This window comes from Megascapheus bottae, chromosome 12, assembly GCF_031878675.1.
Source record: "Megascapheus bottae isolate mThoBot1 chromosome 12, mThoBot2.hap1, whole genome shotgun sequence".
Taxonomy (NCBI): Eukaryota; Metazoa; Chordata; class Mammalia; order Rodentia; family Geomyidae; genus Megascapheus; species Megascapheus bottae.
The window spans coordinates 12,253,747-12,269,417 of NC_143520.1; the positions used below are offsets into that span (position 1 = coordinate 12,253,747).

General features: G+C 40.0%; 1 protein-coding gene across 1 annotated transcript in view; it reads right to left on the reverse strand.

Annotated features, from left to right (window-relative positions):
• LOC150056229 (myosin-IIIb-like) overlaps positions 1–15,671 on the reverse strand; it is a 40,271-nt gene that overhangs the window by 10,698 nt on the left and 13,902 nt on the right. The window contains exons 4-6 of the mRNA XM_090343091.1: positions 12,389–12,493; positions 12,058–12,157; positions 8,142–8,218 (exon numbers count right to left, since the gene is read on the reverse strand). Of these exons, the coding sequence (XP_090199217.1) occupies positions 8,142–8,218; positions 12,058–12,157; positions 12,389–12,493 (282 nt within the window). The remainder of the gene's footprint in view (positions 1–8,141; positions 8,219–12,057; positions 12,158–12,388; positions 12,494–15,671) is intronic.

A 15,671-nucleotide genomic window follows, 5' to 3' on the forward strand; every position in this document is an offset into this window, starting at 1 on the left:
TTCAAAATTTGTACTCCTTGTGCCCAGAACTGAAGCTATATTAAAATAACTGAGCCACAATTATTTTTAAACAATAAATGATCTAAGAGCAAGGTTCGAATCTGCTAAATTTAACCATGAAGAATTTTACTCTTCCAGATTCTTCCCTTGGGCATTAGTTATGCTGTGCTGAAATGCTCTCCTCAACATATGAGTATAGAAGTTATCGATACTGAAATGAAATTACTTGTGTCTAAGGCTGATACAGTGGGAGACTGTGAAGAAGAGGAAGTCAGGATTATAGTGATGCTCCACTCCCACAGGAAGCTCTTTCCGACTTCTGCTTGTCACATGGTTCACAGAGGATGGCTAACAACACAAGGAAAGCTAGTCGATTGCTGAACCAAAGTTTCTGTCCTAATGAATGAACTTCAAGCCTCTAGAACTACTCTCTGTCTCTGTCTTCCTAGGGATCACACCCTGGGCCTTGAACATACTAGGCTAATGTGCTACCACTGAGCTATATCCCAGCTCTTTGTATATTTCTTTCTTTTGTCTTTAAAATCTTTCCTTAGTCCTCATGCCTTTAGATGTGCCTACAGGCTGCTGTAACATGAATATCTACAACTGAGGTTCTCAATTCATTCAGAATAAATTTTTTGTTAGAATTGCTTCTTACATTGTTCATTTTAAGATAACATCAAAGAGGATACATTTTTAAAAAAATAAATGAAAAAGAAAAACATACCTACCAAGATTCATCAGAATCCATAATTTATATACTGGTGGCCAAATCAAACAATTCAGCCCGGTGTCAGTAGCTCATGCTTGTAATTCTAGCTACTCAGGAGGCTGAGATCTGAGGATCATACTGCAAAATCAGTGTGGGCAGGAAGGCTTGTGAGACTCATGTCACCAATTAAACACCCAGCACAAAAGCTTAGGAACAGTGTCTAGGGCCTGAGTTCAAGCCCCAGGACCAGCCCAAAAGAGAAAGAATTCACTATAGTATTGTTCATATAGTAGTTAATAATGAGGAAGGAGTTTTGCACCAAATACCCGGATTCTAGTGACATTGCCCAATAACTTGTCCACTGACAAGAATGGTTACACTGTGTAACTTACCCTTTTTATCTAAAAAATTGGTCTATAGCTTTATTTCTTTAGGGTTGGTTGTGTTGATTATAAATCAGCTAATACATATAAAGTACTTAGCACTTGACACATAGTAAGCATGTAGTAAATGCTAACTCTTATTTGGAGCCCAAACTCATTGGCTACAGCAAAGGGAATAAAATAGCAATAACAACTATAGCAGCATTTCAACACTCTAGTATTTTGTGGCTTTCTCAACCTTCAAACACAAAATATCTCATTTGTCAATTCTATTTCTGGCAGTGCCAAAGTAAAGAGCATTATTGTATCACTTAGCTAGGAATGGTATAATTAATGGAGTCAAGAGTAGTTGCAAAAAGCCTGCGATATTTCTGCACTGGTGTAAGCAGGTTGTCATGGCAACTATCCCCTGTCAACGACCCTTTGCCAGGGAGAGACACCCATTTTGGGAGCCGTCACAGCACATCTGTTCCCTGCTCAGCTGATTAGCTCTTGTTTGCAACAACGAGCAGATGGAAGAAGAAAAAAAAGGAACAAATTTTCTAAAAAAGAAGCAAATGTTTATTTTATCCATAAGTCTGTTTTCCGGTACAAAAACAGACTGCTAGCTGTTTTCCAAAGATGGTGAGTCGATCGGGTCCTGACCACATGGCTGCTTCTTGCACTGGTGGGATTGCAAAGGGTAGTGAAGCTGTAAATGATGTGTGCAGGGTCCTTCACCTGCATCTTTTATAATGATGTGCCTCAAACTCCAGCTTAACATCCCTCCTCCATAGATCTTGGTGTCTTCCTGAGTCATCTACCCATTCACATGGCACTCATCTTCCTCACCACAAACCCTTATGACAATTGCAAATTAAATCGAAGAAGCATGAGAATTCTTTCCCTGCCTTCTCTTACGTTTATGCATCTGTAAAATGGAGCATGCAGTCCCGTGCTGTATGAAAAGCAAACAGCCCAACAGTTAGTAGGTAAGTGGATTTGAGAATGGTATCTTTCACTCTGATTTATGGGTGCCATTACTGAGGCTTGAACTCAGAACCTAGGCACTGTCACTTAACTGTTTTGCTCAAGACTGTGCTCTACTAAATGAAACACAGCTCTGCTTCTGGCTTTTCTGGCTTTTTGGCTGGCTTTGAACCTTAATCCTCAGATCTTAGCTTCTTGGGTAGCTAAGATTATTGGCTTATCAGCACCCGGCTTCTTCCTAACTTCTTTAAGCCCTACATTTCTCCTTGGTTAAATGGAGAATACAGTATCTCCTATGGAAAGATATTGTAAGGATGATACAAAAGAACAACATGAAAAATCACCTCTCACACTCCTCACAGTTCTAGGTTGTCAGTCGTTCACCAGTAGATGAAAGTTTCTTTCCTCTACCCTTGCTTAACACACACCGTATTCAAAATATCTCCCATTCAGCTGGCATGTTACACTGGCTGGACCTGGGGGGAGGACGAGGAAGATTCAGGAGCTGATCTGAGGCTCTCCCCTTTCCAGAAAGATTTTGTCCCTGTAGTTGCTGGACCACTAGGGGGTCAGGGAAAAGTCCCAGGCAAAGACATGGGACTCCTCTGGTGATTTAAGCACAAACACTCTGGACCACAGCCATCTGCTATTCAGAGTGGGAATTAGTTAACATTTTAATAGCCAGCATGGCCATCCAGCACACAGTAGCTAAATACAAGGCATTATTGTAAGCCATCTACAGTATCCTCAGTAAAAACAATCATAACAACAGAATTCATTTTCTTAGATTTCAGTTATTTGCAAACTGTGGCCTTGGGAAAGCTGAGGGTAAATATCCATGATTCCCTAAGCTCTTACCATCACCACCAACAAGCGCATAGGCTGTGCCCCTTTCACTATCCAACAGGGCATTAGCTGGCAGTTGCTGGAAATATTAGCTGAAAAATACTCATATTGACCGCAGGCATGACTATATTAGAAATCTCTCTCTTCATGGAGTCATGGACCATTTTATTCACCATTACCCACCTGTCCACTCCAAATCCATGGGCACGTGAGTTGGTTTCCTCAGCGAGAATCACCGTGGAATCATACTAACTGGCGTCCTCAACGATGAATGTATTTACAAAATAATATTTGTAAAACTTCTATGCTAATGTAGAATACTATTATTTCTGTGGTTTATTTAAAGAAATCAGCTGTCAAGAAGTATTGGAGGGGGCCAGGAGTTTGGCCTAGTGGTTAAAGTGCTTGCCTACCATGCATGAAGACCCGGGTTCGATTCCTTGGTACCACATATATAGAAAAAAGCCGGAAGTGGTGCTGAGGCTCAAGTGGTAGAGATCTAGCCTTGAGAAAATCCAAGGACAGTGCTCAGGCCCTGAGCTCAAGCCCAGGACTGGCAAAAAAAAAAAAAAAAAAAAAAAAAAGAAGTATTGGAGGTGAGGAAGAACAATAAACACAACTAATAGATTGTGGTGATTTTTTAAGGGAGCTGGGAATATAGCTTGCCTAGCATTCAGAAGGCTCTGAGTTCAATCCCCAATACCATAAAAAGTCAAGGTATCTGTAAGATAACAAAACTGATTACAAACCAATATACATGGAAATGTATATTAATATGTTTAAATACCTCAGATACAGACTAATATCACCAAAAGAGGCTTTTCCCCCACTTTTTCTCTTATACTGAGAATGGAGCCCAGAGTTTTCTGCTTGCTAGGTAAAGTACACTACAATGTAGCCCAGAGAACCTTAAACATGTGAACAAAATGTTACAGGAAGTGCTTATGATCTGATCAAATATCACAGAAGAACAGAAATAAACAAATGAATGAATGAATGAACATATGTGTTAGGCCAGAGAATAAGACAGAACAAAGTATTGAGACCCATATGGGAAGATAAACTGGCATGCTTTTTGTAATCAGAGTAAGTCATGTTTGCTCCAAACACTCAACATGGAGTGTGTGTGTGTGTGTGTATGTGTGTAAAGACTGACAAAACCATGCTCTCTACGGTAGCATACAAGGTAATAGGCAGCCCTGGTGGTTCCAAATGGCTGGCTGATTACCTTGGACACTTGAATGATTTACTACAAAGGAAGGACACTAAGTGTTTGGGGGTGGGGGAGGATGCTGTGATTTGTTGAATTGCATGGTAAATTAAGAGACTAAATTGAAGTATTCATTTCCAGGAACTGAGGATATAAACGTATCTGGAACTAAGGTTGTTGCCGGTCAAACTAGTTGCTATTATATTATTAATATATGATTATGTTACTTGTATATTACTTTGCACATTAACATATGGTATTGAAAAACAGAATCTGGCCTTCAGAGCTGGGGTTTTAGCTAAATGATAGAAGGCTTGCCTAGCATACATGAGTTTAACACTGAAAAAAAAATTCTGCATCTTTGATGACTTTATGAGCCACAGAATTAAACTATGGAACCACCTACCTGCTTTTATTATATAAAACAAGTTTCTGTTACTAAAATTATTTTGCTTATGCTAATCTGCTAAATACATAGTTTCTGTATTGTACTTTTTCCTTTCCCCCTCAAGACAATCTTCCTGTGGTCACAGTATGCTGCAAATATATTTAGGTTATAAGAAGAATTATACTAATCATGACTTTTAGATTAATCTTCCGCTCTACCAGGCAATTTCTTTTCCCAGTAGTATTGTTTCAAAGTATGAGTAGAGCGTGAGAGCACTCTATAGAATCCTCTACTGGTGTAGCATTTTCAGCTTCAGCAGTGCCCAGATGAGGCAGGCAGAGGAAATATGCAGACAATGCTGACATTATGATGGTCCATTTGTGCTGTAGCTTTGAGCTGCCCTGGTGAATTGTAAGTCTTGACTGTTTTCTACACACAATGGTGCTACATTCATATTCCATTAGCTACCTGGTTTGTAGAACAGGCTATTTGAATTGAACATCTAGTTATTCAAGCTTATAAAATAATAATGGGAAAAATAATGTGGTCTCATTTCTTAAAAATAAAATAGGATCAGAATCTTTCCATCTCTGTCTCTCTCTGTGTCTCTCTCTCTCTCTGTCTCTCTCTGTGTCTCTCTCTCTCTCTGTCTCTCTCTCTGTCTCTCCATCTCTACTTCTGGCTTTTTGATTATTAATTAGAGATACAAGTCTCATAAGCTCTCCATATCAAACTGTGATCTTGAGTAGCTACAGGCATGAGCCACCAGCACCTGGCTTTCCTGCAGGATTATGAACCAAAAAAGAGGGTTTAAGTGATTCTTCAGTTGGCTAAATTGTGAGACTGGTTCAGGCCAAGAACTGTAACCTAGATCCCAGAACAAGGTAGACAGGAGCATAGCTCCTGAGAAAACTGATTCTGAAAATCAGTTTTGCTGAGACTAGAACAAGAATACTGTTACAATCTGGTTGTGAAACATTCCTCACAGGCTTCTATGCTATATGTTTGTTCCTCAACTGGTGACACTGTTTAGAGACGTCCTGAAACTTTAGAAAGTTGGGTCTACCCAGAAGTTGGTTGGGTGTGGGGAGGGGTGATATCTTGTCCCTTCCCCTTCCTATCTCTTTTTTTTTCTGCTTCCTGTCTGCCACGTGGTGCAAACTTCCTCCACACATTCCCACCACCATGATAGACATTCATCCCAGACACATGGGCCCAAAGGACGATATATTGAACCTCCTGAAGCCATAGGCCCAAATAAGTCTTTCCTTCTTGGCTATTCCCTCAGGAATGTTAGAGAAAAGTAACTAATAGAAGCACCACCTCCTCTGTTTTCCTTTCAGAACAGACCACTCAAGACCCACACAAAAATGTACTGTTGGTGGCTCTGGTTCTGGCTCCAAACTCACAGTACTCTCCAAATGCCCCTTAGCCCTCTGGCTTGTTTAACAATACATTTATCCATCTCACAGATAATATTTGAGCACTCACTCCACACAAAGCACTGTGCATCCAGTTGGGAATGCCAGTCCCACCAGTGTTCCAAGTTCATGGAAGACGTGCCCACAACACTGATGGTGCTGAGGGGACAGGGCACTGGTAGAAGGTGCAAAGCTGCAGTGGAAACTTAGACGCAGGATCCTTAGTGCTGGCTAGAGATCAGAGTAGATTTCTGAGGGCATCTGACCTTTGAGCCAAACTTAAAAGATTAAGGAATAATTTCCAGAGCTCTGACTACTATTCCAGATGATGCACAAGTATACCAGGGCTTAAAGAATGACACAATCCCTAGAGATGGAAGGATTAGAGGAAGAGGAATGAACACAGATTCTACATCTGGATGACCATTTGCCATCTGTATTAGTGCCCACATACTATATGTTCTGAAGCTGGATTGAGCCAACAGACAATGGCACCAGAGGTGAGAGGAGATGATATTTGAACAAGACGGTGCTAGCTGAAATAGCCAAGTCAGAGGAAGACTGCATCACGATATGGAACATGGCAGTAAGAATGCCAGACTCAAAATATCCCATGCTGGCATGTTGTGGAACATGATCCACTTGCAGAGGACAACTAAGACTCACAAGACAATGTCATTCATCTCATTACACTTCTGGTTTTGTAGGGTTGTTGATTTTTTTACATAATGCCTGTATTTCTGCTGGTTTCTATAATACAAACAACATTTTTATATGTCATGCTTTTTAAACCTAACTAAGAAACATTTGAGATTTAAGTAGTCACTTCAATTGGGTTTGTTTCCTCTTTCAAATGGGTGTAGTCATTGCCCATGACTCAAAGAGTGGGGCTATGGACTATGGGAAGCCACTGAAGACATCGGAGTAGAGACTCATGAGAACAAATGACTGTGATAAGGGGTCATCTTGGCTGCCACACAAAAGACCATCCATGTGAACAATCAGAATGTAAAGACAGCTAGGAAGCTGAGCATCTTCGGTCTCTTATTTAAATAACATAGCTTCTTTCTCCTAATAAAACTGTTTCTAGGGGCCGAGGGTTTGGCCTAGTGGTAGAGTGCTTGCCTAGCATGCACGAAGACCCAGGTTCAATTCCTCGGTACCACACACATAGAAAAAAGCCGGAAGTGGTGCTGAGGCTCAAGCGGTAGAACTCTAGCAATGAGAAAGTCCAAGGACAGTGTCAGGCCCTGAGTTGAAGCCCCAGGACTGGCAAAAAAAAAAAAAAAAAAAAAAACAAAAAAAACAAAAAAAACAAAAAAAACTGTTTCTAGGAAAAGGTTGGGGTACTGTATAACCAAATGGTAACTTGACAAGCAGAAGTAGAATGGTATGTGAGGGTATGGCTCATCAAACTGGAAAGCTCCCCAAATCTCTACATCCATCATCTCCCAGAGACCTCTGTGATGAGGCCAGAACTAAATCAGGATCAAATCCCATTTTACTGCCAAGAACTAAGCCAGCAAAGTACACAAGAGAAGTTGCTATGTACATGGTAACAAAACCAGCCAGGGCCACTGCATATAACTCTGCAGGACAGCTGGAAGGAAATGAGGCACCTCACCAAGCCATGTGTCACTGAGGCTGCATTTTTCAAGGAAGGTGACTCTTTCTAATTTAGACAAAGGCTGGCTGGACTTGCCAAGCAATGATCCTTGGAGAGGGCTGCCTCTCCTGAAAAAGGCACTTTTTTTCTACTTGCATGATGGTAGGCTATGGGCTAGCTGTAACCTAATCCCACTTTTTGGAGTGTAAGGTCTTATTATCATTAGCCAAATGAGAACATTTCACTATCTACGAGGATAAAAATATTTTATCCAGGGCTGGGAGCATGGCCTAGGGGTAGAATGCTTGTCTAGCATGAACAAAGCCCTGAGTTTGATTTCTTGGAATCACATACATAGAAAAAACTGGTATGGGAACTGTGGCTCAAGTGGTAGAATGTTAGACTTGAGAAACCCCAAATACAGTGGCCAGGCCCTGAGTTCAAGCCACAGGACTAGAATATATACTATATATATATATATATATACATATATATATATATATATAAAATTTGCCTGAAAAGTTCAAACAACATAAGCTTTACCTACACAATGGCATAGTAACAAGACATTCAGCAAATACCAAGAACCACATGATTCCTGCTCACCTCAGGAGCCATCCAGAATGGGGTACCCACTGACGTATTCCTCCGGAGACGGGTGCTGCTGAGCTGTGCTGAGACACCTGAATTAAAAAGAGCATCAGAACTCAGCAGAAAGCAGGGGATGATGCTAGGCCAGAGGTTGGCAATTTTCTCAATAAAAGAACACATAGGATTATTTGGGTTTCATGTACGTTGTAGTCCCTGCCTTTATAAGGTTCTTATGAGCTAAAGCAGTCATAAAACCAGGTAGAAGAATGAATACAACTATATTCAAATTAAACTTTATAGGTGCTAAATTATCAATTTCATATAACTTTCACATGTCTTGATATATTTTTCAGACTTTTCCCAATAATTAAAAATATATATTGTTGGGCCCAGGAGTTTGGCCTAGTGGTAGAGTGCTTGCCTAGCATGCACGAAGACCCGGGTTCAATTCCTCGGTACCATATACAGAGAAAAAAGCCAGAAATGGTGCTGAGGCTCAAGTGGTAGAGCTCTAGCCTTGAGAAAGTCCAAGGACAGTGCTCAGGCCCTGAGCTCAAGCCCAGGACTGGCAAAAAAATATATATATATATGTATATATATATATATATATATATATATATATATATATATATATATATATATTGCCGGGGCACAGTGGCTCATGCCAGTAATCCTAGCTACTCAAGAGGCTGAGATCTGAGGGTTAAGGTTCAAAGCCAGCCCAGGTACAAAAGGACTTGAGACTCTTATCTCCAATTAACCTCTAGAAAGCAGGAAGTGGGGCTTGGCTCAAAGGTAGGATGGTAGCCTTGAGCTGAAGAGGTCAGGGACAATGCCCAGCCCCAGAAGTAGGGCAGTAGCCTTGAACTGAAGAGCTCAAGGACAGCGCACAGACCTAGTTCAAGCCCTATGACCCACAAAAAGAAATATATATCGATATATATATATATATATATATATGGTGATGGTGGTAATCCTAGCATTTGGAAGCCTGAGGTAGGAGGACTGCAAATTTGAAATCAACCTGGAGTACATGAATGGTTCAAGGCCAGTCTGAACTAATATGACCTCATCTCAAAAAAATTCAAATATGAGTGACATTGGTCAAACTGTTTTGTACTCATATTGAATTGAAACCCATTTGTATGACAACTTGAAGATAACAATAATATAAATATTAATAATATATACCATATATACATTATAAACATTGCATATATGTATATATAAGCTTATACATATATAAATATACTATATAAAATATACATATGTATACATATACTATATACACATTATTATATAAATATATATATCAGCTAAAGTGCTACACAAAAATAGAAAACAGGGCATATTTAGCCCATGAGCAATAGTTTGCCAACCCCTATACTGGAGCATTTATCATTCTATTAGAATGCTTTCCCATAATGAATATTTCTACACATATCACTGAGAATTTGGAATCAGAAGAAAAATATCAACAATTAGGATCAACCTGGACTATCTCCCTCTCATTATTCCCCTATCATTTCATGTGGTTTCTTAGTGCAGGCATCCCAGCTGGTAAGGGAAGATGATTGGCATGTATTATCTATAATGGAGCATCGGTGTAGACAGTAAAAGATTGCAGAGGCTTATCTTGCCTAGGAGCTCAAAAAGTTGGCAAGAAGGCATTGTTTGTCAAATGCAAAAAAGAAATCGACAGTAACATTATTATCTAAAGCTTAACATTAAGGACTTGAATTTTAATGTGATTCCAATGTCATCTAGCTAGCTGTCTTCTCCACATGGTGAGGGAATGGAGTGGAAGTAAAGTTGTACCTATTAGGAATAAGAAGACTTTTTTTCCTTTCCAATTATGCCTTTTACTAATGGAGTGACTGTCTGAACTTTGAGCCTCAGTTTTCCGGTTGCCAAGCTTAGATTAAGGACAGTAGTCACACTTAGCAGAGAGGATTCTTGCCAACTCCAAATAAGAGAACAATAATGGAAAGACCTTTATAAACCTAAGGCATTATTTTATTCTAAGCAGAACTACACCATTGCCTCTTAGATACAGACAAGGTTGCCACAAATACTATTGATAACAAGAACTCAGAGGCCTGAACCTTGAGTTTGTTAGCAAAGGATCAGACTTGGATATGCCAAGAACTGTCTTGAAACACAGTGCTGCTATGTGGACAAAGCTGACCTCAAACTCCTGGGTTCAAAAGATTCTCCAGGAGGCAGGGAGTTTGGCCCAGTGGTGGAGTGCTTGCCTAGCACGCACAAAGCCCTGGATTCAATTCTTTGGTACCACATACATTAAAAAAAAAAAAAAAAAAAAAAAAAAAAGAAGCCAGAAGTGGTGTTGTAGCTCAAGTGGCAGAGTGCTAGCCTTGAGCAAAAAGTGTCCAAAGACAATGCCCAGGCCCTGAGTTCAAGCCCCAGGAGTGGCCAAAAAAAAGAGCTTTGGAAAAAAGTATCCCCATTTACCATGTTGAGTTGGCATTGTACAGAAATTAATAGTCATATTGGTCTAGAAACATTAAAGTTAATTTTTTCCATTTGTACAGGGGTAAACACTCTGTATTAAATATGTAAGGTCTTATCTATGTGGGTTTGATTACAGAAACTAATAAAGTATTTTCTAAATAATAAAAAAGAGAGAGAGAGATTCTCCAGCCTTCGCCTCCCAAGAAACTGGGATTGCAAACCTTCACCACAGCACAGGGTAAGACAGCTCTTTCCACTCTATCTGCACACATAATTGCTCATGCTACCAAGTCCCCACTCCATTTTTCATTAAAACAACTCCACCTTTCTCTTTTTAATTTCTAGAAATTTCTTTTGCAGGTCAGGCAGGTCATTTACAAAACTGGTAAGTGGATGACCCATTATTAATCCCTATCCTTATCCCTCTACACTATTTCCTTCCCAACCTCATGTTCAGTGCCTTTAGGATCAAGTAGAAAACATATTATCACCCTCCACGTCACAGGTTATTAAAGCCATATTACTCCTGCTGAGAGACGAGTATAAGCCTTAAACTCACTGACTTCTCTGCCATTTTCTTTTTGCTTTCCCCCTTATAGACCAATACAGCTCGATCTTCATTTATTTTTAAATCATTTCTCCTGTACACATGATTTAGTGACACATTTTCATACTGAATTCTTCCTTATCAATAAAATAATGCTCATTCAAAATCAACAATCTTGTTTTCACTATAATATACTGATAACCCTTTGAAAAGTGTTTTTATGTGTTTCATTACTTGTAACTATAAGCCTGCTATACAAACTAGTTCTGAACTCATTAAGCAGATTAAACCACCCTTTATACCAGAAAACAAAGGCAAATGTTTCTTGGTTTGCACCTATCATCCTATGAATGTGTCTAGAAGATGTTTAATATTCTCTGACCTCAGGAGACATGCCTGTATCTTTCTAAGTCCTGTTCATGTTTCCAGCTCAACCAGCCTCACACGTGACAGCAATCATCACCATTTAACGAGATGTTAGCTGCTAGACCCAAAGGACTATTTTACCTTCTGCTCACTGGGAATTGAGATGCCTAAGGCTAGTGAAAGTCATTTGAAAAACCAAACTGCGTTCTCTTTTCATATGCAAAAGAAGACAAAATGTAAATCATTGCCCCCCCCCAAACAAGAAAAATCTCACTAGAAACCTACAAAGTTGTTTTTTCTTTTCCTATCAGGTTCTTTTACAACACTTTTCTTTCTTTCGTAAAATTGCTTTTAAAGCTAGAAATAAATGAACAAACAGCATCTCCTAGGGTGGCCCATCTGGTTACCCACCAACATTCATTTGCCTGAAAAAGTCCCTCCGCCTGTGGTGTAGTGGGACAGACCCTAGTCTTCTGAGATCGCAATAAATTGTCCCCTTTGGCTAAACTGCACACATCAAGAAAACAAATGACATACAGTCATTACCAAAGTCAACGAGCTTAACTCCTCCTTCTGTTGTCAGGAGAATGTTATTTCCCTTCACATCCCGGTGGATGACGCGGTGGTTGTGCAAATGCTGGAGGCCCTGCATGGTGTGTCACCACCATCACAGGACAGGAAAGAGAAAGGGAAGAGTTACACACTTATTTTAAGGCAATTACCCTATGGCTACATAGTCTAATCTAAACACCCCCTTTCTGCTATGAATAATCCTTGCATGTTATAGAACAGTTTCCCCATTCGTGTGTGATGGGGATCTGACAAGTGGACAGATTGTCCCTTTTCTGGTCACTCCCAGCTCGGTGGATATTCTTACCAAGAGGGCTCCATACAAGATGTAGGAGATCAGGGCTTCATCCAACCTCTGGCTGCATCTGAGGAGACCTTTGACAAGTTCGGTGACTGAGCCTCCATTACACAGCTGTAAGAGAAGGGCCATACAGAGAGTGACAACAGCAGAACCCAAGCAAAAGAAAAGACAAAATAAATTTAAAAGAAAAGCCTACCAATGACTGACTTAAAGCAGTAAATTTATAAAGCGAAAATCTTAGCCTGGAATAATCAGACTTCAGGTTTTCATAAGCCAGTCACATGCAGCTCTTTGTGTGTGTGTGTGTGTGTGTGTGTGTGTGTGTGTGTGTGTGTGTGTGTGTGTGTGTGTGTGAGAGAGAGAGAGAGAGGAGAGAGAGAGAGAGAGAGAGAGTGCATATTCTTCATTTTAGCTAATGATTTATGAGTAAAAGCATAGCACCAAAAATCTGACTTTTTCACTGCCAAATAAAATCTAAAAGCCCAAGTTATCATTTAGCAATCTGAAACAAAAAGCTTATTAGTAATCATGGTGACTTACTGGATATTTTTCACTTTATATGACTATTGTCTTTTTTTTTTCCAAATGTGCATTTTGAGGATGAGATAAGACTGTAAGAGCAAGATGGATGTCCTTGATACCTGACAGGAAATAAATTTCAGTGATTTCCAACATTCCTGACTCTAGGCCAGTACTTAGGCATCTAAAGCCCAACCAGTAGCTCTTCCAGAGCTGCCAAAACCAAAGCGTGGCAGGTTTATGGGGTGGACCTGTGCCAAAAGTGCTCTTGGTGTTCTCATATCATAACTTCAGGTTCTTGGCAACTTGAAGCTTCCTAACTCACGCTCTGTCTCTCTTTCTGTCTCTCTCCATATCTCGCTCTTTCATGCACATGCACTTACACATGCACATTTTAAAAATACTAGAAGACTATCATCTGCATGTTGCTCTGTCTTGTATATTGCATAGGATGGAACAATGAGTACACAAAGAAGGCATGCTCTACTCTCAGCAACTGAAGGGTTTCCAATGACAATTTTCACTAGCTGCAGAAGTCCACATGACCATGTGTGGGTTTGCTACCAGGTCTCTTAAAACAAGGGGTTTGTAACTGTTTTAAGCAAGGTATGGTAATACCCTGAAATTGCATGCATTTTGTATTTTTCTGAAAACTCAGAGCCACACTTGACCTTGAAATGATTTAAACGTCTGCTTTAAAGACTTAGGTTCTCCCCTAAGGCTTTATCTGAAATCTGAGCAGAGTTAACCAGCGAGCAGTGGGTGGGCTCCTGTTGAGTCAACTGGCTTTTCTGACTTACACGAGCCTGAGGGAGCACAGATTATAGCTTTCCTAAAAGAGGCACCTCTTTATCAAGATAATAATGCATTAGAATCAATTTAACTCTAATTATGGACACCTGCAACATTTTCATAAAGGGTGAGCAGAGTTTTTTGATTTGGCGTGGGTATCACTGCCCTTCCCTGCATATATTTAGCATATGCCTTGCTCGACAACAGTTGAGATAACCTGGAATTCAACTAGCACATGTTTGCCACTTAAGATGCTCCCACTGACAGTATGTAACTGAAAATATCTAATATAAAATTAGGAAGTCTTTGAAGCTAGCATAAAATTACTATTATGCAGGAAATCTTGTGGAGGGACCCTCAGCAGTGGAATGCTGAATACAATAATGTTCCCACGACAACACTGCCAAAGGCTATCTACAAGTCCAATGCAATACCCGTCAATATCCTAACGTCATTTCTTTTTCTTTTGTCAGTTGTGGGCTTGAACTATGGGCCTGGTCACCGTCTCTGAGCTCTTCAGCTCAAGGTTACCACCCTACCCCTGGAGCCACTGCACCACTTCCGGTTTTCTAGTGGTTAATTGGAGATAAGAATCTCACAGACATTTTAGTGCCTGGGCTGGCTTTGAACCATGATCCTCAGATCTCAGCCTCCTGAGTAGCTAGGGTTACAGGCGTGAGAGACTGCACCCAGCTTCCATCAGCATTCTTTAATGAACTAGAGGAAGCAGTCCAAAAATTTATATGGAATAATAAAAGACCCCATTAGCAAAAACAACCTTTAACAATGATGGAGGGATATCAAATACCAAACTTCAAACTCTACTACAAAACAATAATAATCAAAACAGCTTAGTACTGGCACAAAAACAGGCCTCAGGACAAATGGAATAGAACTGAAGATCCAGAAATTAACCTGCAGACCTATGGCCACCTAATCTTTGATAAGAGAGCAAAAAAAAAAAAAAAAAGATTCAAGAAAGACAGCCTCTTCAACAAATGGTGCTGGCAGAATTGGTTAAAATACCTGTAGAAAACTAAAGTTAGATCCTTATATCTCATCCTGAACCAGAATCACTCCAAATGGGTCAAAGACTTTGAGGTAAAAAGCAGATATCCTGAAAATATTACAGGAAGGAATAGAGGACACACTAAGGACTCGTTGGCACATGTTGAAACTTTCTTAATAATGACCCAGAAACATAAATCAAAGAAAGGTTGGACAAATGGGACTGCATTAAACTGCAAGGCTTCTGTATGGCAAAGAACATAGCTAGCAAGTTAAATAGAAAGCCCACAGAGTCAGAGAAGATCTTTACTAGCCATACAATAGACAAAGGCCTCATATCCAAAATAAAACCCACAGCTCAAAAAACTAAACTTCTCAAAAAAAAAACAAAAAAAAAAAAACCAACTCTGCAAAGATAGAACCATCCCACTAAAAAGTGAGAAAAAGACTTAAAGAGAGATTGCTCTGAAGAGGAAATAAGAATGGCCAATAGACACATGAAGAAATGCTCAACATCTCTGGCAGTAAAAGAAATACAAAATCAAAACATATTTGAGATTCCGCCCTACCCTAGTTAGAATGGCCATGATCAAGAAATCTAATAACAACAGATGCTGGAGGGGATGTGGCCAGGAGAGATCACTACTACACTGTTGGTAAGAGTGTAAACTCATTCAGCCACGCTGGAAAGCCATGTAGTGGTTCCTCAAAAGACTAAACATAGAGCTCCCCTATGACCCAGCAATTCCACTACTTGGCATTTACCCAAATTTCCATATCAAGGCCATACTAAACCTACCAGCACAATCATGTTCATTACAGCATGATTTACCCTAGCTAAGATATGGAACCAACCCAGATGCCCCTCAGTGGATGAATGGATCAAGAAGATGTGGTATGTATCCACAATGGAATTCTATGCTGTCATCAGAAAGAATGACATTGCCCCATTCATAAGGAAATGAAAAGC